This window comes from Podarcis raffonei, chromosome 12 (genome assembly GCF_027172205.1).
Source record: "Podarcis raffonei isolate rPodRaf1 chromosome 12, rPodRaf1.pri, whole genome shotgun sequence".
Lineage (NCBI taxonomy): Eukaryota > Metazoa > Chordata > Lepidosauria > Squamata > Lacertidae > Podarcis > Podarcis raffonei.
The window spans coordinates 55,124,086-55,148,958 of record NC_070613.1 but is presented as its reverse complement, the minus strand read 5'-3'; the positions used below and the strand labels follow the sequence as shown (position 1 = coordinate 55,148,958).

General features: G+C 44.0%; 1 protein-coding gene and 1 pseudogene across 8 annotated transcripts in view; one reads left to right on the top strand and one right to left on the bottom strand.

Moving 5' to 3' along the window:
- ELMO1 (engulfment and cell motility 1) overlaps positions 1-24,873 on the top strand; it is a 283,672-nt gene that overhangs the window by 242,318 nt on the left and 16,481 nt on the right. For all 8 annotated transcript variants that reach the window (XM_053409945.1, XM_053409947.1, XM_053409946.1 and 5 more), the window contains 3 exons: positions 17,389-17,552; positions 19,828-19,940; positions 21,816-21,923. In XM_053409945.1, the coding sequence (XP_053265920.1) occupies positions 17,389-17,552; positions 19,828-19,940; positions 21,816-21,923 (385 nt within the window). The remainder of the gene's footprint in view (positions 1-17,388; positions 17,553-19,827; positions 19,941-21,815; positions 21,924-24,873) is intronic.
- On the bottom strand, positions 22,490-22,995 carry LOC128424118 (40S ribosomal protein S24-like; annotated as a pseudogene).

Sequence of the window (24,873 nt, the reverse complement as noted above, 5' to 3'; positions counted from 1 at the left end):
AGCTGTAAGGAAGGTCAGTTGCCGCAATCAGGAAGTGGAGCCTTTGCCTGTGAATACTTAGTCCAGGCTATATAGATCTTCCAGTTGCTCCAGAACAACTGCTGAGACACCTTCCATGTTCTACCTCACCTGCAGGATTGCTAAATGTGGCCCTGAAACACATACCTAGGACTCTTTCCAACGTGCTGGTCCTGCTTTGCCGTGCCTTCCTGGAACCGCAGGGCTACTGATCTCCCCCTTGCTTGGGCCATCACTTATCCATAACAGTGGGCATTCCCATTGATCAGAACCCCCAAAAAATGTTCTCGAAAAGCAAAATAAAGGGTTTTTTATTTTTAAAAAATTAATGCTGTATCCCTACTGAAATATTAGTGAACTGGACCCCACTTTCTTCATTCAAAGGGGACCATGAAATTGGGAGAAGCATTTGCATTCATGCTTAGAAGCATATTCCTTCAGACATCCCTGTGCGTGTTCAGTGTCACCTTAAATCACTGATAATCCCGTGGCAAAAATGCCGCTCTAGTTGTATGAAATGTATCTAGTGCTATCTGGCAATCCTGTCTTTGGAGTCCTTCAAAGTCTGGGCTGCCATTCACAACATTGCTGAGTAGCAAGAAATGTGTCTAAACCATGTTCTGTCTATACCAGCTTGGGATGTGGCTCATCTGGTGCCATCTGCATCTCATCCTGGATGATGTAGCCAAGCAGGGCTCCATTTCCAGGCTTTCTTCAGGTGAAGTCGGGACCTTCTTAAAGATATACTAGGTTTTCCCCAGTGTCTTTGTTCAGACATTGTAGAAAGCACCCAGATGACCCTTGTGGTCCTTTCCAACTTTACAGTTATATGAATCTACCCAGTAGTGATGTATGGAAGTGAGAGCTGGACCATCAAGAAGGCTGATTGCCGAAGAATTGATGCTTTTGAATTGTGGTGCTGGAGGAGACTCTTGAGAGTCCCATGGACTGCAAGAAGATCAAACCTCTCCATTCTTAAGGAAATCAGCCCTGAGTGCTCACTGGAGGGACAGATCCTGAAGCCGAGGCTCCAATACTTTGGTCACCGCATGAGAAGACCAAATTGCGGGAGGCAGTGGAAGACAGTCACAAAGGGTCACAAAGAGTCGGACACGACTAAACGACTAAACAACAACCATTCCTTCCCCATTGTACTTAAATGATAAGCTGACACCTACCTGTGCATAATTGATATGAATTGAGACTCTTTCTATACACAATGTTGGAAGGACTCAAACATGTACATTGTTCAGATTTATCCTTTTATCTCATTTGTTCACCGTGTGTGTGTGTGTGTGTGTGTGTGTGTGTCAGTGTGTCAGTCAGACCCACAAAGAGATAGCAATGAAAGGAAGAGGGGCGGATCAAAATAATGAGAAATTAACTGCAAAAAAGTCTTTGTAAAGCAGGCATTCCCAAAGCAATTCACACATGGAGAGCCTGCCATCTTAGCCTACTGTAGGATGTCTGAAGGAAATATCATGAGATTGAAAAGGAGTCCTGTTGCTAGAGGAATTTTGAAATGTGCTGATAAGTAAAGGCAGGTTTACATGAGACCAAGCTTGTTGCCCGATTGTAGTCCGATTGTATAGTAAGAAAGCCGATTCCTGGCACGACTTGGGGTGTCAATATTTGTGGGCCAGTTCATCTTTAGCAGGGGTCAGCAAACCTTTTCAGCAGGGGGCCGGTCCATTGTCCCTCAGATCTTGTGGGGGGCCGGACTATATTTTTTGGGGGGAAATGAACGAATTCCTGTGCACCACAAATAACCCAGAGATGCATTTTAAATAAAAGCACACATTCTACTCATCTAAAAACACGCTGGTTCCCAAACCGTCCGTGGGCCGGATTGAGAAGGCGATTGGGCCACATCCGGCCCCCGGGCCATGGTAGCTTAAACAGCATTAATCCAGTTTACTACTTTTAACTTTGGAGGGACTCCTTTTGCATGGCGAGGTAATTTCACCTGAGATAATTTATTTAAGGCTATAAATTCAACAGCTGTCCTAGAGATCGTTTTGATGGGTTGAGATTAGTCCATTGTAGTAACAATCTGCGTTGGTGCAACGGGCGCAGGTTACAAATGCCTTTTATTATCCCAGTGTTTCAGTTTTGAATGTGGTTAATTCGGTATAGAAGGCCCAAGAGATCCATCTTTTAAATGGAATGTATGCTCTGATTGATGTGGTGGTTTCATGACACCAAGAAGATTAAATGGTAGTTCTTGGGTTGCAATCCTAGCCCCTGGAAGGCCCGTCAAAATTAAACTGTATTCACAGCTTACTACCTGTGTTTAGCAAGGGCAGAAGGTGAGAAGGAGGGGGGAAATGCCCTTTCATTGTGCCAGATCCCAGACTGATACAGTGAAGAGGCCCAAATTAGGCCTTTTTCCATCACATGATGGTAGCAAGGCTTGCTCAGGATTCAGCAGAACCTGCGCTGCCCCCACCCCTCCTGAAGTGCCGCAGGTCAAGGGTTTCTACTGCCTATTGCTGGTAGGGATGTTGTGGCCTGTAGTTTGGTCAGGCAGTTTTGGGCGCTGCTTGTCGAAACCGAGGGATGGAAAGCCAGCTGGCTTGGCCCCAGCCGGAGCATCTCCCTTCTCAGCCTTGCCACTGCGGAGATTCATCAGTCATCCTCCTCTGACATGTGTCCACGACTCATGCTGCTGTGCTTGCAAGAGCACACATTACTCGGCAGAGTAAACACAACAGATCAGGCTCGAGGCGTGGCTACTATACTAAACTACGCATTTATTATACATAAATCAGGACAAAGAAACACATGGCCTCTCTCCTTGTCATTCTTCTCGAAGAGAGAGAAAACAAAAGCAATACAGAGCGGATGTTCCGCTCACGGGACTCCAGCAATCTGTGCTGGAATGTAAACAGACATGTGACATGTAACAATCCCACATATCTGCAGCAAGGGTGGGGTGTAATTCCCAACACTGCTCTCCAAGGCTTCCCTGCCAATGGCAGAGGCCCCCATCCCACCTCAGTGGCGGAGACTGACACCTCTGCTGCAGCCAGACCTCCTCCACTGCAGCAGATCAGGGGTTTGGATTTCTCTTTTAGTCCTCCTGGTGAAAGATGGTGACTCTCCAGTACCTCTGCTCCTGTTCTTCCTTGAACATGCAACTAGGCTCTCAGGTCCTCTGTTGCAGCACCTCCGCTCTCTCCTTTAGAAAGTCTGCATTCATACTACTTAGCTGCTCCTTAACATTAGGAATGCACTCTCATACCTCTGGACATCAGTGTCACCCCATCGATCACCATCTTCAGAAATCATTTAAAAGTTCAGCTCTTTCCTCCCTTCCTTTTTCTGTTTGTTTGTTTCCTTGAGGACTCCGTGTTGTACACTTCTATGACTTGCAGTGTTCTGAAATAAAGAGATTATTCCCACCCCTAAGAACAATTACCATCAGCCAATGCTATGGGAATTGCATCTCTGAAAATACTGGCGTTATCCAGAGAGGCAGTACTAGAACGCTCATCTCCTGGGTTCCATCGAACCATAATACAGTTCTGTTGCATATACTCGTGCACTGATAATATGATTCTGTAGCACTTTTGTCTATCGGCACTATGTGTGAGAGTGAGAAAGCACCACATATAAATTGCACGTGACAAGTGCACATGTGTTTATTTCTCCACACAGAGATGTGCTTTCATTGCATGCATATGGTTCCTGTGAATAATGTTTGAGGTTATCTGTGCTCACATCAGCAACATCCTTTTCGTGCACAGATTTTTTTGCAGGAGGAAGATGAGCTATTGCCCTAATTAAGCAGAATGCTCTTCCCCAAAAGAAGAACAAAATACAGTGGAACCTCTACTTTACAACCATAATCCGTTCTGAAGGTCCGGTCATAACTAGAAACATACATAAGTAGAGGCGCACTTTTCCATAGAAAGTAATGGAAAAGTGAATTGATCCATTCTAGACGATGAAACCCCCCCCCCCAAAAAAAAACACCCAGTAATTCAACACAGATTTTACTGTCTGAGACCATAGATCCATAAAATGAAGACAATAATCCATGTACTGTACAGTGGTACCTCGGGTTACATACGCTTCAGGTTACATATGCTTCAGGTTACAGACTCCGCTAACCCAGAAATAGTACCTCGGTTTAAGAACTTTGCTTCAGGATGAGAACAGAAATTGTGCTCTGGTGGCATGGCGGCAGCAGGAGGCCCCATTAGCTAAAGTGGTGCTTCAGGTTAAGAACAGTTTCAGGTTAAGAATGGACCTCCAGAACAAATTAAGTACTTAACCCGAGGTACCACTGTAATAACAGTTCTGTTGACATCTATTTTATGGGTTAGCCCTCACTGTTCTATAAAATAAATAAGACAGTACTGTAGATGGGGGGGGGACATTTTTTCCCCTTACGTTTACTGTGGGTGGGTGGGCTTACCTGGCTACAATCTGGGGGTGGGGCAAGGGTCAGTAAAGAGTTGGTTCACTTCGTCCAAGGTCACTTTTTTTTCTTGCCAGGCCAGGTTCTTCTCTGGACTTCCTCAGGTTAGTTCCTCGTGGAGTTTGGGGCTGCAGTGCGCCCTGCTGTGCCTCCTGCAGGCAGCACCTCTTCCACAGCTTCGGGGGTGGGATGGGGACCCTCTCCCCAGCGGCAGAGGCCCCAGCACTGCCCCGTAGCTGGCCGGGCGAGCTCCAGGCTGCTGGCAAGGCCTCTATTCGTATCTAGAGGAAAGTTCACAAGTCGAAGCACCTACTGAAGGTCGTAAGTAGAGCCATACGTAAGTCGAGGTTCCACTGTAGTCAAGTCCCTTGCAGAGTTTTTCAGGATTAGGATATTGGGACTTTAGCAAACATGCAAGACAGAAACGTGGTTGGATTCACAGACTTTAGCTCTCCACCCACCCACCCATCTCTCTCCTCCCCCCTCCCTCGATTGTCATTCTCCTTCCTTATAATTGCCACCAACTGGACTAAGATATTGTGCTGGGCTTTTTTTTAAGAGAATGATTAATGTGCTGAGTGAGGCAGAAATGTTGTCACTTCTTCTTGCAGGATTAATAAATGAAAAACCATGAATCAGCTGTAGATGGATTTTTCTGTGGTGCACTGTTTATTCCACGCTTAAAACATTAAAGCACCCATCTTCTCTTACAAGGTTCTGGAGCCTTTGAAGCTTTTGCTTTATTTTATTTCTATAACAATCTCCATCCCTTCCTTCTAGTCTACTCTACTCAGGGCACATGCACCCATTTTGAGTTTTCTCCTGTCCTCCAAGGATAAACCACCTTGGGTTCCTGGAAGGTTGATAGACTTGTTGGAGGCAATCTTGCGAGACCCTGTGATTGATGTGCTGATGGCTGTAGCCCTTGAGCGATATTTTCTGCTGCTACCAGAGGCTGCAGTCAATTTATCCAAAGCAGAGCAGCTGTGACCATTAGAGATGCCTGCTGCCACTCAGGCATCTGCGTTCCTCTTTTCCTTCCTCTGCCCAGTCTTCTTGGCTTGCTCCTATAAGGGAGAAGTCAGTTCTTATTTGAATCCTCCTTTCTTGGTTGTCTCGTTTGGACTTTGCTGCCAATTCACAGATTCTAGCTGCCGGTTATTCATCCTCTTTTACTCCAGGCAATATATTCCTGCACTTAAAGGGGTTGTTTCTGTCTATCTCTTTCTTGAAATTCAATCTAAAGTGTGTCTATAGCATTGTGAGATTTGATATGCTCTTCATATTTTCAGGGGGGAAGGAGAAAGGAAGGCAGCACTACGAAACTGTGGCAGTGACAGCCAATAAAATATACAAATCTAGACCCAGAAGGGCCATGTTTGGAACTGCCACATACAGGATGCAAGCTGTCCTTATTAATAACAGCATATTCCCCGAATAGGACTGTAAAATGTGAGTAGAGGAGACATGCTAAGAGGTGTATAAGATTAGGCATGGGGTAGAGAAAGTAGATTGAGAGAAGCTTCCCCCACCCCCCCACCCCACTTGCATAATACTAGAACCTGGGGCCATTCAATGAAACTGAAAGTCAGAAAATTCTAAAGAGACAAGAAAATGACTTATTCACACAGTGCACTGCTAAGGTGTGGAATTTATTTCCGCAAGAAGTAGTGATTGCCACCAGTTTAGATGGCTTTAAAGGCGAAATAAGTTTAATGGAAGGTAAAGCTATCAGGGACGCAGGTGGCGCTGTGGGTAAAACCGCAGTGCCTAGGACTTGCTGATCGCATGGTCGGCGGTTCGACTCCCCGCGGTGGGGTGAGCTCCCGTCTTTCGGTCCCAGCTCCTGTCCACCTAGCAGTTCGAAAGCACCCCCAAGTGCAAGTAGATAAATAGGTACCGCTTTATAGCGGGAAGGCAAACGGCGTTTCCGTGTGCTGCGCTGGTGCCGGCTCACCAGAGCAGCTTTGTCACGCTGGCCACGTGACCCGGAAGTGTCTCCGGACAGCGCTGGCCCCCGGCCTCTTAAGTGAGATGGGCGCACAACCCTAGAGTCGGACACGACTGGCCTGTACGGGCAGGGGTACCTTTACCTTTTTAAAGCTATCAATAAGGGAATCGGGTGGCGCTGTGGGTTAAACCACAGAGCCTAGGACTTGCCGATCAGAAGGTCAGCGGTTCAAATCCTTGCGACGGGGTGAGCTCCCGTTGCTCGGACCCTGCTCCTGCCAACCTAGCAGTTCGAAAGCACGTCAAAGTGCAAGTAGATCAATAGGTACCACTCCGGCGGGAAGGTAAACGGCGTTTCCGTGCGCTGCTGTGGTTCGCCAGAAGCGGATTAGTCATGCTGGCCACCTGACCCGGAAGCTGTATGCAGGCTCCCTCGGCCAATAAAGTGAGATGAGCGCCGCAACCCCAGAGTCGGCCACGACTGGACCTAATGGTCAGGGGTCCCTTTATCTTTTAAAGCTATCAATACCTGCTAGCCATGGGGGTTGTGCTTTTCCTCCATTGCTGAAGGAAGTATGCCTGCGGGGATCAGTTACTGGAAATCACAGGTGAGGATGTGCTGTTTAACTCAGATCCTGTTTGCAGGTTTCCTGTGAGCTTCTGGATGGCCGCTATGAGAAGAGAGTCCTAGACTTGTTAAGTTATCACATAACTTATCATGAACAGGATTGTGCAAAGATAATGTGTCCAGATGCTCAAGATCTGTTTCACATTCCATGTGCTGCATCCTATGCATTCTGCAAGCTTATTGCACAGTGATGGTGGTTGTATCAGTATTTATCAAGGTACTTGCGCCTTCTAAAATGGAGATGCACATTTGCCCAATAACAAATGCTGGAAATGCAATGAAACTGAAGGTACTTTCTACCACCTTTGGTGGACGTGCCCAAGGATTAAGGTCTTCTGGGAAATGATTTATAATGAAATTAAGAAGGTGCTTAAGTGTACCTTTCATAAGAAACCAGAGGCTTTTCTCCTGGGCATGGTAGGCCAATTGGTGTCAAAGAAAGATAGGACGTTTTTTATGTATGCTACAACAGCAGCAAGAGTCCTACTAGCAAAGTATTGGAAGACACAAGAACTACCCACACTGGAAGAGTGGCAGACGAAGGTGATTGACTATATGGGACTGGCAGAGATGACGGGCAGAATCCGTGACCAAGGGAGAGAGACGGTGGAAGAAGATTGGAAGAAATTTAAATTTTATCTTAAAAATTGTTGTAAAATTAGTGAGTGTTAAAATGTCATGGGTAAAGTATAGCAGATTTGCAGAGATAAATGATTGGACAAGAGGAAAGAAAAGGGTTAAAGAAAGGAATTTTTAAGTAATCTAGATCAGGGGTTGCTGAAAAAGTTTAAAATAGGGATGCAGAAAAGGGAGGCATGGGGAAGTCGTTGAAATTGGGTACATGAAAAAATTCATGAAATTATACATGTTTTTATGTTTGTTTGTTTGTTTGTGTTTGTTGTTTGTATTGTCTTATAATGTATGTTGAAAAGCCAATAAAAATTTTATTAAAAAAAATAAAAAATAAAATGGAGATGCACAACTTGGTTTTCAGAAAAACCTTTAGAAAATTAACAGCAAACGACAATTTTAAAGTTTTAAAATCCGTACAAAAACACAAAGCTTCGGTTTAATATAACATTGAGAAAAATCAAGGTGAAGCTAAATAAATTATTACACAGCATTTAAGCTAAAAGCTTCTGGAAATTAGAACTTCTTGAAGGGCAGTTGGACATGGCCAGGTGGACTCTCAGGCAGGGAGTTCTGCATTCTGGGTGCCATAATAGAAGAAGTCCAAATATCAGAAAGTGCAGAGACACACAGGAGGTTTCCATTAGATAACATGAAATGGCAGCTGGATTCATCTGGGGAAGGTGGCTCCTTAAGTATCCGTACCCATTAAGAGTTTTAAGAGTTACAGCCAACACCAGGGTTCGTAAAGGAGCTGCAATAGCAAGAATGAACAGATTACCTTTAAGCCCTTACTCTCTTCTACCTAAAAACATTAAATTTAAACTGTTTAAATGCTGGCTATGGTGTTGTTAATTATAATAACCAGTTCCTAACACAAGTGGACCCAAGACTTAAATCTGCATAGAACCTCTAGTTAATTTGCGGCCTGGTTATGGTTATTCTTTGGTGAAGGGGATGTACTTTGTATGTCCCTTCAGCATTTGCTTCCTGTTGTTAGGCAGAGATAATAATAATAATAATAATAATAATAATAATAATAATAATAATAATAATAATATATTATTTATACCCCGCCTATCTGGCTGAGACTCCCCAGACACTCTGGGCGGCTCCCAATCAAATGTTAAAAACAATACAGTATTAAATATTAAAAACTTCCCTAAACAGGGCTGCCTTCAGATGCCTTTTAAAGATAGGATAACTGCTTATTTCCTTCACATCTGAAGGGATGGTGTTCCACAGGGTGGGCGCCACTACCGGGAAGGCCCTCTGTCTGGTTCATTCTTTCTCCATATTGCAGGGCTGAGATGAGGAAACTGAAATAGCTTTCGGAGGTAGTTAGTCCCACGAGCTTGTTAGTCCAATTAAACTCTGCAAATAACTGCTTGTGAACAAAACAACAGAAGTGTCAAGACAGATGAATGCCCATTTTGTTTATGTTGCAATGGAATAGAGTAGTCTGGGTCATTGGATGAAACATTTTACTTTTATCGGCTGACCCCCCAGCCAACAGGAAATGGCATTGTAGCAAAGGGTCTTGTGAAGACCCTTACATGGTGGCTGCTCCTTTGTCTGCAGAACTTAGAAGCAAACCTTTGTTTCCCTGCCTACCTTGACATCTAAGCAACAAGGATGGGGTGGTTGCAAGCCTCTGTCAACTTCTTTACTTTAGAATTTTGCCCCTGAGCTATGCTGACCATGGGGGAAGAGGCAGGGCGACAGATGAAATGTTACTGGAAAGATTCCTGGGTAATACACCGCCCAGCCGGCATCGCTGATGCTTTATTTTGATCATAGTTGGAACAGACATAGGGTGGGGGAAGGGATAACGTCTCCAACCAACTGATCTAGACTTCAATTAAGTAATGAACAGTTTCACAAAAGCTGCGATTTCCAGCTGTCACCTCCTTTTACTTGGTCAGATAAACCATTGCATGCTACAGTCATTACATGCCTGCCCTGCCCCAAGGATATGTAATGGCATAGAAATAGTTGTTAAAGACATTTGTTTTGTGTGTGTGTGTGTCCCCTTCCTAATTCCCACTGTAAGGTGCTGCTCAGATAATGCACATCTTGTGATGGAGGTCAAACACAGGTGAGCAAGCAAACCTAGCTATTTTCTAAAGCAATATGAGTACCAGAAACACCATTTATCTCCACCATAAGATGAGAATTCACATAACTTGTTATTCATGATACACTTGATTATGGTGCTTGTAAAAGGCTCTTCTTTCTGATGCATTTGCCCTTCAGTGTTTCAGAAACGAATTTCAAAACCTTTTGAAATTCATGTTATTATGAACTCATACATTTTCCACTTCTCCTTTCTTACCCTTTTCTGATGAGGTCTCTTCTTCTTCATCTTCCCTCTTTGTCCCATGTGACCATCCCTTGACATTGGAGGCATATCCACACAGCTCAGATTTAGTGTATCAGATTTCTCACAATCCTGTTATTTATTTCAGTGCCCCAATACGTAGGGTGTTGATGTGGTCACTACATGACTTACAGTGAGTTGCATAAGCTATGCATTCTGCATGGTGCTCTTTCCACACTCAGTAGACAGTAAAGTGACTGAATCCTACAGGGTTATATATATATATATATATATATATATGCCAGTCCATTAATATCTACAACCTGCTTCTCTTTGATACTTCCGCAGAGTATCCAGGGAATGAACCAAAAGTATCAGAGCCTTTTGAATTGTATCTTTACACCCTCAGAATTTCTGCAAGAGCCAAAGGACAAAATGCCTACAGAAATTAAGTGTCAGGGTAGATAAGATGTATCATGCCTGGTGATGCTTGCCTGTGCGCCTATCTGGTTCGTTCTTCTCTTACTGCCTCTGAGAGCCATTAAACCGAGTCATGTGCTCATGTTCCGTTCCCAGAAGACCCAATTTCCTTGCCTGTAGATCTATAGTAATTCAAGAAGCTAATGTGCTTATTGCAGCAATTAATGATCCATTTCCTCTGAACAGTATTTACAGAAAACATGCACTCATCGGTGATGGCAAAACAGTTTTCAGAATCTCAGTGGGATCATTCTACTTCTGTCATGAAAGCTGAGGAAAGCTTCACTCCTTTTGGGCTCGGTCCCTTATCAGCTGCCCAAGAACCACAATGGCTCCCCTGCTAGCCTTAAGAACTAGAATCGAGCCAAAGGTTTCTACAAATAATTTCTTCTAAGAAAATTTCTGAGATGTTTCTCTTTTTCCCCTTCATCCCGTTAGAAAAGGGCCACTTTGCACAATTATCTCAGATACACACCTACATGTACACTGTCTCGGAATGACGCTAGGTCTGGACCATTGTGGATGATGCAGAATGGTAGCTAGGCTGCCAGATGTAGTTCCTTTCTCTCTCTTTTTGTCAGGGGCAGAGGAGGGTGGAAGTGTCGGGTCTCAGTGGTAGAGCATCTAGTGCACATCTGGAGAGAACAGCCTGAAGCCCCGAAGAGCTACTGCCAGCCTGTGTAGGCTGTACTGAGATAGATAGACCAATGGTCTGGCTCAGAAGGATACAGCGTCCTGTGGTCCTGCAGCTGTCAGTTGCAGTGGCTGAGGGAAAACACACCCCACTGTAGGTGGAAAAGGCAGGTGTTGCACTACTGTTGCTGCTGATGGTGTGTCCATCCTGTTGGAAAAATCTCTCCTCCCTCTGGAGAAATTCAGGGAGATGGTTCTCCCAATTTCTCTGCCCACAGATAGGCTGGAGAATGAGGGACCATTTGCGTGCAGCTTTATGCAAACAACAAACAACATTCATAATCTTAACTTTTAGCTGGAAGCCCACTTCCCAAGATCCCCTCCTTCAAGACCTGGTTGTTAAATAGCATTCTTTGAATGAGATCTCTTTCCTCATGGTTGAATGGTATGCACACTTTCTCTCCAGCATATGAAATTTTTCAGCTTTACCTAAGACACGTTCAAAGAACAATATACAAGACTTAGCATGAAATAAACATGTCTTCCTCTTTTGAATATTTAATATAAAAATACTATTTTATAATGCAATATTTAAACTCACATTTAGAGTACTTCAGTGTTTCAAACTTTTAATTACTTTGAATCAAAGTCACTGGTTATATCGATTGATCCCTTAGCTTGTAAGTTGTGATTAGAACTGCGATTCCCAGGGCTTTCTGAGGGCGAGCAGTGAAGCTTAAGTGATTTTAATAGCAGTATAAAATATTGTACATGTTTAAAATGGAGCAGCCTAATTAGTAGCATATGTTCCAGCAGGAAAAAAATCCAGAGAAAGACTATTTCATAGGCAAAACTCCCTCAACTGCACATAAACCTTCCCCTTTGACAGCAACCCAAGCTTTTGTGGTAAAGGTGTGGTCTGTTAGATCAAGACAGGTAGGAATGGACTTCAGGTAGGGATGGACTTTGCAATTAATCTCTGCAGTTAATATGATTAGCCCCAATTGTCAATGTAAAATGATAAATTATTCTGATTATCAGTCCAGTGCTCAAATATTAGTGAAGTGTCTAGAAATACTATTCTAGCATAGTTTTTAGTTCTATCACCTGCTAAAACTTTTCTCTCATGAGCAGCTCGTTTGACTGTCACTTAATTTGCCTACTAGGCACACCAGAAGCATATCAAAAAGTCTTATCTTCCTTCTAGAAACAGCATTCATTATTTTTGCATAGAAATAAATCCTTGCAGGGTGAGATAAGAGAGTGAGAATGAGGAGAAAACAGAAATGGGATGAGATAAAGGGTGCTGGTGGAGGAAGTTTTCAAAAGGTGACAAGGCAGAGATGAGGTCAAAGCGATTAAAATGATACACAGTTAATTTGGCATAGAGGCATGTGGCTTGAAAACACTGTTGGTTGGAGGTTAGGATAGACAAATGGCAGGAGCCCCCTGCCTAGTCACCTGGCCTCGGCTTACTTTATCTGCACATTTGCGATCTTTGTTCTGCTATGTACATGCACATGTGCACATTTTGTTGATTGGAAGAGACCCACAGTGCGCTGTGCATAACCATTTTGTCAAACGTTCTTGATGTAAAGTTCTGTGCTGTATTTGTGGCATGAGTCAAATAGTCTTAGCTGCTTTCACTTCCCTGAACACAATTGCAGGATGCACATTCCATTAAATGTGTTAATCTGTTTCTCGGGAACTTCAAAGGCTAATTTATTGTGGCATGAGTTTTCGTTGGCAAGAACCAATTTCATCCGGTGTGTTAAATGGACTGAGAGCTACTTCATATGTAAAAACAACAACTGAGCTATATACTGTCCTTTTTAAATTATTGATTTCCCCACCCGCTCAGGTGTGGAAATGAATCACAATTATGAGAGGTTGTCAGCATCTGGATTAATCCAAGTGGTTGTCGGGAACAAATCAGTCTTAACTGGAAAAGCGGGGCTTGACTCGAATCCCTTTCATCAGTGATACTGTAGACTTATCACCCCCAAAAAGCAGAAACAGAAAGGTGGCAGCTGGAGAGTTCTAAAAAAAATCTGGTCTGGCTAGCCTTGGCTCCTAAATAAGTAATAAGCAACACACTTTTATTCCAGGATTCTCAGGAGTCTTTGGGGGGTTTATATTTTAAATGTTTTTAGTATCGCATCCAAAGTAGTAATAAATCCAGTGGACACTTTTCAACTCCTTTCCGTCCACTATTGTTTCCGGCCATTAGTGTTGGAATGATGCTGCAATTTTTGTTTTATTTAGAGTATGACAGGAATGCCAAAAAAGGAGTGAAATCACAGTGCTTTTAGTTCTCTGACAAGGATGTTAATAAGAATCATAGAAGCACTCTTCCTTCTAAATTAGCAATCGGGATTGCAGAATTCATTCTCGAAATGGGCTCTTAATGTAGTCTTCTGCCAGGCAGATAGCTTTACAGTTGTTTTAAAGGGTTTCTCTTCTTTAAAGGATAGATCCTGCTCTAGACATTCATGGCCTCACATAATGTAATGTATACCCTTTACTGAGGACACCGTAGTAGTATACAAATAAGAATAAGAAATCTGGAATAAGAAGCATGGATCTCAGCTCACTTATTTTCTAAACGAATAAGGATCTTTGGCTGCTCACCACAAATAGCTTGTAGTCAGCCTGGTTCATGCACAACACTAAGGCAAACCATGCCTGAGAACACACAAATATTCTCAGGAAAACATGTGGCTGCTTCTCTCTTCTCCTGGTTGTTCTGCTACCTCTCTATCTGGAGCTAAGCCCTTGTTTTCACATAACATCATGTCTGACTCTAGGCTCAAAGTTTTCCTTGCTCCGGGCAAACTGCAAGCCAAAAGCGACGGGCGAGACAAACGATGAGCCTGCCTTGAATGGGTGCACCGAGACTAGAAGGGCAGGATATAAATGTGCCAATAAATAAATGTTCCAGAATGCTGCCCCACTTGCACCCAGCAGTTTCCCATTTTCAATTAGCAGAATGAATTGTTTGGCACACTGTAAAGAAACAGTGGATTGTAAGGAAAGTGGTTCTGTCTCATAAATAAATGGAAACTTCACCGTGGGTGGGCCTGAACTGCGACTGGCACTTCTAGGTTTGTCTCAGTGTGGTGTAGTGGTTAAGAGTGGTGGACTCGTAATCTGGTGAACCAGGTTCGCGTCTCCGCTCCTCCACATGCAGCTGCTGGGTGACCTTGGGCCAGTCACACTTCTCTGAAGTCTCTCAGCCCCACTCACCTCACAGAGTGTTTGTTGTGGGGGAGGAAGGGAAAGGAGAATGTTAGCCGCTTTGAGACTCCTTAGGGTAGTGATAAAGCGGGATATCAAATCCAAACTCTTCTCTTCTTCTTCTTCCCATGGCTTATGAGTTGTGGAGTGGCTCAAGACAAGTGGTCACCCAAGAGAAGGGTTGTTGAGGTTCTTCACTGCCACACTGGTCACGGCTGACTTTGCACACTTCCTAGCATGGACCCAGTTCACTGGGGATTTAATCCTACGCAAGCAAGCCCCTCTAAAAAGAGCAGCCCGTTTGTTTTGCACCCTCCATCTCCTCACAGCTTGGGTTATCTTTGTGAAGAAAATCTCCAAAAATTATGCTTAAAGCTGCGTCCTCTTGATTCATTTGTGAGATGCCCCTGGGGGCTGAGCAAGTCGCTAGTCCTTCCTTATCCTGCCATGGCAAAAGCTAGCTTTGATCTTGAGCATCCGTGTTTCTTTCTTAATTTTTTTAGTGATAAATTTGTGTGCTTGAAAATACATTCTTATCTCACATAGTAGTTGGAGGTTACAGGCAGATAAATACTTTGAGGCATGCAATTTCATCAAGCCTGAGAGCAAGCCAAAATAATGTGATTTTGACTCTCTCTCCCCTGCCCCCCTTCATGTTAATGAGCTGCATCTCTCTGGAGTTTTCTTCTGGTTAAATAATTAATATGTAGGTGCCTGGCTCTTGCTTTGCTGTTTGTCATTCCACTTCTCTAGTTTGCATTGTTCATGGTTCTCTTTCAGAATCTCTCTTGATTTTGCTCTTGTTTTTGAAAGCTCTACATTTCAAATATGCAACAGTTAATAAATGGGTTTTGCATGCCTGCTTTTGTTCAGCTCCAGACCCAAACCATGATTGATTAGAGGCGAATTTGTTAGGATATTTCCGTTCCACCTTAAAAGGGAGCAGGCTTTGTGAGTCACAGAGTCTGCGTATTTCCTGTTCACGGGATGTTTATGTTTTCAGTTGCTTTCGTTTCTTCGTTTTGTTGCCTGAGCATACCAAATCAGGCGGTCATGTTTTTCTTTGTTCTGACCAACGCTGAATAAACTGTAAATATGCTCTCCTGCTGTGCATCTTTTGCTGTGTGAATTCTGCTGATAGAGTCTGCACCAGCCTAAGAATGTGGCAATCTATTTCTGAGGCTTCGTGTCGCTAATTGCTGATACTGCCTGTCTACGGGAGGTCGATGGATCGTCCGGCAGCCGGCTTGGGGGCTATGATGGACTTTGTCTCCCTGGCAGTATCCCAACAGAATTAACCCCAGCATGCATAAGAGGACACAGCCAAATTAAGACTATTGGGCAGCTGAAGACAAGGGAAGAATGAAGCCCCAAATGGGGCTCACTGAAGAGTAACTTCAGGTTTTCCTTTTCTGTGCTAAGCCAAGCAACCTGCATCTGACTTTGCTCCTGCCCTTTTCTTCTGCACTGACACAAGGGAGCAAAAGACTAAACGACAGACAAGGCTAGTGTTCATGGTACAGCTATAAGCACCATTTGGTTAACAAATTTCCTGCACACCTTGCACGGCTGGGCCCTGAGGTGTGATGAGCAAAGTGCAATGAAATGAGCCGTGACAGCTCTTTAGATCTCTGCTGTGTGAGGACTTGCCCTCCACACTGGCAGAGGAAGGCATGCCTTTTCCCTTCCCATAACATTACGAGTTCCCTGCTGCAAGTATCTTATGCAATGAGTCGAGGGATGGCTCTGCATTAGGAGTATCTGCCCTGCCATCAATAGATATCTGAAGGCAGCCCTGTTTAGGGAAGTTTTTAATGCTTGAAGTTTTATTCTGTTTTTGATGTTCTGTTGAAAGCCACCCAGAGTGGCTTGGGAAGCCCAGCCAGATGGGCGGGGTAGAAACAATAAATTATTACAAATTATTTTTATAGTGCCTGGTGGAGTGGGTTTCTGAAATGGTCAGGTGTGCCAGGGCACTCTTAGGCTGTGTATACCCTCCCATTTATTGTGCATGCACGTGGCATTGGCCACAATCCATCTTTGTCTTGTATCCATCCTGCCGCTTCCTGTGAAATGTTGTGTTTTGATGTGTTTTCCTGCAAAGCAGCTTAGATCTCAGTTGAGAAAAAGAGCAACTTTTTGGTGATGCTTAAATCAGTAAGACTAGGGGTTACCTTTTTGGCCCATGGCATGTTTGAAAAGTGGTGGAACAGTTGTGGGCACCCTGCAGCCAAGCACGTGTTGAAATGTTGACTGCAATTGAATGCTGCTCTCCAGTTTAATTTCAGTGGGGCTGAGGGCGCTAGAGAAGGCATATGTTCATCCATGGCGACTGCTGATAAGACCAGCAGAGCTGAGCAAAATAATGGGGAAACGTCTACTGTACTTAAATCCAGTCCGTGTGGGATAGAGCTAGAAATGAGAAGTCCGATTTGCTTGGGGTGGGAAATAGCTTGTGCTGCTGCTATAGCCCTTATAAGAAGGAGAATAAGAGTTGTGCCCAAGACTGGAGGCATAAAAACATTAGAAAGCCATTTCTTCCTCATTTCCTGCAGTAAAAAGGGAGCTTTATCCTTTTCATTTCGGGGAGCAAAACAAGGGGAAGTTAAATTGGTATCTTCAGAACCAGACAGAAAATAAGTTGAAATTCATTGATTCACTTCCCTTGTTGGATTCAGAGCTAACCCAGATTTAAAGTGGTAACTCCATCTGTAGAATCTCCATCAAGTGTTTTGCATGTCAGTGTGGTGCTGGGAGGTCTGCATTTGACTTAGGACTATGAGACCAGGAGAGGAGGTTTGATTTAACTCTTTCCTCCATGCTGTTTTCTGGTTTAAAAATGCATACTAATGAACCACAGGAAAGACACCTACCAAAGTAATTGGCTCATATTGTAGATTATCAGTGTCTTTTACTTCCTGCTGCAGGGAGGTAAGACTGGGGGTGACCTCTTCTAATACAGCAGAATTATAGCATTTCAGTGTTTTGAGGAACAGATCCTTTTTGGTAAGTGCTACGAATACCCGAGGAGGCTACTCACAGAGACCCTTTTGTTTTCATCCACAGGTAATGCAAGTGGTGAAGGAGCAAATAATGAGAGCACTGACCACGAAGCCTAGTTCTCTGGATCAATTCAAAAGCAAACTTCAAAACCTAAGCTACGCAGAAATACTGAAAATTCGCCAGTCTGAGAGGATGAACCAAGAAGATTTCCAATCTCGCCCAATTTTGTAGGTGTTCTCCTGTAGAAGTCTTGCTTCCCCCTCCCCACCTCCTGTTTGGGAGGTCTAACAAATGTGAATGGCATTTATGAACCCTTCAGGAATTGCTCTGTAATAAAACTGTTCAGGGGCAGCATTTCAAAGCAGGGCAGTCACATCAGCATGGAATGCGCTCGCTTCCATCTGCAGAAATAAAAACATGCCTCTTTGTATTCACCTAAAGTGGATTCTTCTAATCCCTGTAGGGCTCAGAGTAGTTTATTTGCAGCAAATGATGCTTTGACATTTTCACCCTTTGTGTGCGTGTGTGCTTTCCCCCTCCTCTATGAATTTTCCTTTCTTGCCCAGTTCCTTGCCGAAAAGAAAATGTCACCATCAGTGAACCAGGCAAAATGAAGCCTGGAGCGGAAGCACAAAGTCACCAGGACCCCACAAAAGCAGACTGAATTTCTTTACTGTCTGGTGCTGGGTGGGGGGGCGGTTATCTAAAGGAGCTCCTGTATGCCTATGTTAATGGATATTAATTGGTATTCCTTTTGCATCACTTTGTGCTCTTGGACCTGGAGGCAGATTGTCAACTTGTTTTTTAGGCCTCTCTTGGGCCCATTTCACATTTTCACTGGAGCGACACACTTGCCACTTCATCATGGCAGATCTCAGCCCATTTTTAGCAGTAAAACAAAGTGGAGCTGGTGGGCCTTATCCATTATGCAACAGCATTTTTTGACTAACAGTCAAGTTTATTTTGAAACTTAATCTTCCTTTTTCTTCTTAAGGGGAGCTGAGCACGACTGTAAACTAACCGGTCGCGCCATCCCGACGATGCATCCTGTGACAGAATGTAAAATCAGCTTTAAATGCTTGAAAAATGCTTGCATTTTCTGCCTGCAGGTCTTCATACCCAGCTGATTTTTAAAGACTCGGGAGACATTGACACAGTTTTTGAGGATGTATAATGTGAATTCTCAATGCACTGTAAGATTACTTACTCCAGCTTATTGGCTGAATGAGTTTGATCCAAAGATAATAGTTATTCAGTACGACATTATGGTAGAGCCTAGCACCCCAGAGCTTATTCAAAAGCAGGCAGATCGTAGTCCGTGCAGAATCCCCATTGAGATGCTTGCACAGAGAAACAGGCATCTGCCAGAGTTCTGGCACTGCTTGTGGCCAAGACTGCATGTGCTGCTTATCTGTCCCCATTGTGGGGAAAGCAAAGCCAGGAAACAATCAACCTTCCTTGCTTGGAATCCAGGACTTGAAGTTCCAAACCAGCAGCAGACGTTTCATGCTAATACTGTTTCTTCACTCTCCCCATTGAAAGCAACAAGCTCTTGTAGTGAGGTGCCACTCCTGGCAGCCTCAGCCTGGACAGCCCAACTTCAAGGCATGCCGCCCTGCTTGCTTTTGAGGCAGTAATCCCTTCTCTGCTCAGGGAGGTGCAAGTGAGGGTGAAGTCACTGGTATCCCTGCCAGGAGAGGAGAGAAAAAGAAGGCAGAACGAACGGTGTGAGGCAGATTTATTGAAAGGGTAATATCCAAGTTCCCCAAGGCATTTTGAACATAGACCTTCTTCAGTCAATATATGAATTGAACTGCAGTGTTAGGCAGGTGTGTTTTCTCCACCGCTTCCTTAACAGAACAAATCAGCAACTTCACTGCTTGTGTGGTTCTGGTTTCGGGAGTGTAAAGAGAGCTGGTTTCTCAAATGGTAAAAGACGGCTTCATCCCCCTTGGAGATTTGGGGGTGGGGAGCAGGGAGTTATACCTCCATTGGCGTTTGTGTGTGTCTGTCTGTCTGTCTGGTGCAGTACTGCTGGAAGAAGTCCTAGTGTTCACACCAAAGGCCCAGTCCCCCTCATTGCTGGGCACATGACACAACCCATCCCTAAATATGCTATGTTTGGAGCAAAGCTCCAATGCCACAAGTGAAACAGAATATATACAGCTTCTCAAGGACCAGGGGTCCATAGTAGTTTGGGACATTTGACTGTAAAGAATAAAGAAGTGCATGTTGTACCTGGTTTGCCAATTGATTGCTGAGTTGAAACAGCCTCCTCATCTTGCAAACAGCTGGTAGCATTGCAGAGGAGGCTTAAGCTAAAGCATGAGCAGGAGAAAGGATTGCCCAAAGTGGAAATGTATTGCAGAGTGAGAACTCCAGTTAAGACTCAAAACCTGCATGGGAAGGTATTTGTGTGTAGTGTGAGTTTTTCTAGTTAGACGTGACTAAGTCTGTGTCTGTTTGCTTGTGTTCTCCCCCCACCCCCCCACTCCTTCCCAGGGAGCTCAAAGAGAAGATCCAGCCCGAAATTTTAGAGTTGATCAAGCAGCAGCGTCTTAATCGTCTTGTTGAGGGAACCTGTTTTAGGAAACTCAACAGTCGGCGGCGGCAAGGTACTGACCAGATTTCTTTTTCCTGCCTCTTTCTCCTTTCCTCCTTTGTTTTTATTGACCACTATAAAAATAACCTTTATTGTTTTCTTAGGGAGCTTTCAGACATGATGGAAAGAGTGCCTTTTAGCCTTTAAAACGTCACTTCTGTGTGTGTTCAATGCAGCATAAAATTGGGGGAGAGCCATTGATACACTGAGGCTGGACCTAGATATTATGGCGGATGCAAAGGGAGGCTTTTTAGAAACGGCAGTGCCATATTTGTTTGTTTCATCAAGGGCAGCCCGTAAGATGGCGTGATTGAATAGGAAATCCTGCGATATGATGAAATCATAACACAGGTTTGAATATCTCTAAATTGGTGGGGATTTTCTGAGGCCTGACAGGCCTTCTAATTCGGCCCCCAAGGCTGCTTTCCCAAACACCTCCCCACAGCTGTTGTCATGTGTGAGATAAAGATGCGGTCGGGATGGGCTACACTAGGGAATTTTCCTTGGATTCAGATCCTGAGCATCCATTTTCAGTTTCTAAAGACCAAGTTCCATGTTATCTCCTCAACTTTTTAGGAAAATGTGAGGTGCCCAATTTTTTCCCCTAGTTACCCTGTCAGACAAGTAATTATAAAAAAAAAAAGCCCAAGCCCATACTGTTAAAAGTGTCTTAGCTTAAAACTACATAAGGCATGATTACTTAAAGCAAATATTTCTGTTGAGATGGTCTGGTGTGTTTCTTTACAGGAATTTGGGGCAGGTATTAAGTCCCGGTTTAGATCCTTCTGTCATTCTGCCTGGAATTATTTCACCCTTTCTCATTGTCTGCCTTCAGTGTCACAATCCATTAAGATCATGTGCACATTTTCTGCTTATTCTGAAACCAAGGAAACTGCCACTCAGTCTGCCTGACATAAAAAGCCTCCTTAGATTTCTGGCACATCTGCCCACTTATGAATAAGTGTTTCCTCTTTCTTGTGCTAATCGCATGAGGGCCATTTCATGTGAAGGCTTTAACATAGCCATTTTCTGGGGGTTTTATCACGCATCATATATTCCAAGTGTTATGGATGCTTGACAAAATACGCAGCGTAGTAAAAAAATCTTAGCAAATCAATATGTGAAGCTGGTAGTTGCCACAAGCAGTGGGAAGCAAAACAATCTAAAAATACTCTTAAGATAAATAAGAGGTAAAGTTATGTTACTGGATATCTTATTTGTTTTGCTCTGGTTATCAGAGCCAAAGGGAAACACCCAAAAATATCCAACCTTTTTCTCTGGGGAATAGGTTTGCTTTATTCAAACCATCAGGCAGCCTGTGCAGTTGGAATCACTGTTTGATCTTGTTTTAGCTGGCTAGGAGCAAACTGCCTTTAAAAAAAATACCCACTTAGAATCATAGAATTGTAGAGTTGGAAGAGATCCTAAGGGTCATCTAGTCCAACCGCCTGCAATGTAGGAACATTCTTCTATAATAAACATTAAATGAACATTTATATGTTTATTAAATAGTGGTGCTTTGGGTAAAAAGCCCTGTTAGGAGGGAATTGTCTGGCACTGACCTTGTAAACTCATGACTGTGGCGGCCTGAACCTGCCAAGCAAATACTATTACCAGAAGCAACTCTTGACAAACCCTTTAAGAACAATTATAGAGGGAGAAGATGAAGCTGGGAAGAGATGCAAATTCATGTGGCATCTTAATAAAAGCTTGCAGTGCAAAATAGGGACCTAAGAGTCACAGTTGCGGGTGGAGAAGGTCCCTCTAGATATTGGTTGGCAAATCTTACTCCTTGCAATGCTGCAGTCATGTGTTTTATTTCTGGATTACATTCTCTGGTTTGCTGCGATACAGATTAACGATCCTTACCGGCATTTTATTTCATCAGATAAATTTTGGTATTGTCGCCTTTCGCCAAACCACAAAGTCCTACATTATGGAGATTTGGAGGAGACTCCCCAGGGAGAAGTTCCACATGATTCATTGCAGGATAAGTGTAAGTAATTGAAATGTCGCAACTCTTATGTTTGTTTCTTTTTTCATTGCTTTGTGATGTAAAATGAGAAGATGTAAGATGGGCAATGGAGAGGGGGAAAGGGCTGAGAAGGGTTTGGCAGGTGATTGGATCCTTAGATCTTTTTTGCTTTCTCCCCTAAAACCCCAAACCCTTTTTCAGCTCGACAGTTGTTGAATGATACAGCACTTAATTCCTTCTCCTCTGCTAGCTTCTAATTAGAATCCTTCCTTTAGGGACTTCTCTCAGCCCTCTTACTACAGGCTGGGTCTGTTTCATCAGGTTCATTAGCCAAGAAGTTGACTCATGGCAACTTTGAACAATAGGAGGAAGCACCAAATGAGAAAAGGATGAAGAAAGCCACACTTCCTGTTCTTCTGCGTTAAATATTAGGGGTAGTCCTCTTTAAAATGAAGACAAAACAATTTATTTGCAATCCCTGTATTGAACACTGAAAGCAGCGTATAAACGCTATTATAAAGTTGTGCTGTACTTTATATTTTTCTCTTCCACAAGCAGGGATTTTTCTTCAGTAATTAGTATTTTATTTTTATTTTTTTGAGTTTTCACAGAATTTGTTTGACCGGAATGCAACACAACAGTACAATCTCCATATATTTTCTGCCAGGATAACTTAATTTCTCTTAAAATCCACTGCTGGCTCACTTCTTGCCAGCCCCAATGTTTGCTTTAGCTTTTCCTCTGACTTTCTTCGTTCTGTTCTTATGTTCTTTACGCTGTTTCCCAGAAGTCTGTTTCTTTTCATACAAACCATTCCTGGCTAGTCTGTGCTTTGGTTCATTTTTCTTTGCATAGTCAAGGGAATCAGAGATCATGCCAAAGCCTGTTGTCTTCCCACCTCCAAAATGAGTCCTTAAGCCAAAGACAAAAATGACATCTGGGGTTGTCTTGTACATTTTGGCCAACTTTTCGCGGATTTCAGTTTTGGGAACAGTGGCCTTTCCAGGGTGAAGAACATCTATCACCATTTGCTTACGCTGAAGCAGCCTGTTGGTCATGAACTTCATTGTTGGATGGTGACCATGTCGTTCATCTTGGCGGTGTCTCCCATAATTAGTATTTTTTTTAAATAGAATTTGATTGTTCTCTGATAGCTAAACCCTAGCATGCAATTTTAAGCACTACTTGTTGGGGAGGGATTATTTAAAAAACACTCAAACAGAGCATCCAGTGACTATACAAATGTCAGAGGTAATAAGCTTGAAATGTGTTTGACCCCAGAGGAAAATGCCTGGGGTTTCCTTCACACCAGTTGGCTGAAAGATACAGAGATAAGGACCTCAGCAGAGTGTCTTAACAGCACCAGTTTATAGTCAGACTCGCTTATTTTCATTGCTTCACAGATTGGCCTCACGGCTGTTCCAGGCTTTTTATTGCAATCCTTCATCAGAATCTAGGACAAGGTTTCTTATCACTTCACTAAGGCTCTGGTGCCGAGAGGAGCTGCCTACTTCTCCTTGTGCTCAGAGAAATGATACCGAATGCTAGAGTGGAATGAAAGATGATGATGAGGCAGTCAGTCTTGAATAACTTTGAAATGTGTCTTTGATAGCTGAACTCACTCATCCAGCCCAGACTTCTATGAACTGTGAAAGCATGCTGTGCTAATGTAAGTCCATGCTGAAAAAGTTTGAAATGCCTAGCCAGATTGCTACTGACATTCCACTTCTAGGTAGAGCTATCGTCAATCCAAAATAGGACTTCTGCCCATAAAGGGTGAGGTTCCATGGAAGCCACTCTCTTATTGTTGGCACCTGTCTGTCTCAGGAGACAGTGGAGTGTGCCTCTGGGGGAGAAGACAAGCTGCTACATTAGCAGCACCGAAGTGACCTCCTTGGGGTGCAAGCCTGGGCAGTGTGTATGGAGGTCCTGAGCTGTCCAGGCGACAAGACCCCTCTGGGCCTCACTGATGTGGTCCAAAGGAAAGCTAGAATAATACAGTGGTGCCCCGCAAGACGAAAAACCCGCTAGACGAAAGGGTTTTCCGTTTTTGAGTTGCTTCGCAAGACGATTTTCCCTATGGGCTTGCTTCGCAAGACGAAAACGTCTTGCGAGTCTTGCGATTTTTTCCCGCTCCCCCCCCCCTTTTTCTAAGCCACTAATAGCCTTTTAGCCGCTAAGCCTTTAAAAGCCGCTAAACCGCTAATAGCGCTAAGCCGCTAATAGGGTTGCTTCGCAAGACGAAAAAACCGCTAGACGAAGACACTCGCGGAACGGATTATTTTCATCTTGCGAGGCACCACTGTAGTTGGCACCAGCTTGACTGCAGGAGTTGTTCATATATATGGCATTGTTTGAGTACAGTGAGAAGGGAAACACACTAAAAGGAAAGCAATTGCCAGTTTTAAACCTCTCAGCTGCCTTGTGTGAGAGAGATAAAAGATGCAAAGCCCTCAAATATTCCATGGGTAAAGGTAAAGGGACTCCTGACCATTAGGTCCAGTCGTGACCGACTGGGGTTGCGGCACTCATCTCGCTTTATTGGCCGAGGGAGCCGGCATACAGCTTCCAGGTCCTGGGGCCAGCATGACTAAGCCGCTTCTGGCAAACCAGAGCAGCGCACGGAAAGGCCGTTTACCTTCCTGCCGGAGTGGTACCTATTGATCTACTTGCACTTTGAGGTTCTTTCGAACTGCTAGGTGGGCAGGAGCTGGGACCGAGCAACGGGAGCTCACCCCATCACGGGGATTCAAACCGCGACCTTCTGATCAGCAAGTCCTAGGCTCTGTGGTTTAACCCACAGCGCCACCCGCGTCCCAGCACCAAGGTTACCTTCTGTCAGGGAACTGCCATCTGAGACGCAGGAGGTGAAAGGGCTCACGGAGGGTGAGAGAGACCATTCAGCTGGGGAGGGAACCAGCAGGGGGAGAAGTGGAGTTCCAAGGGAAAGTGAGTCGGAGGGAGGGCTCAG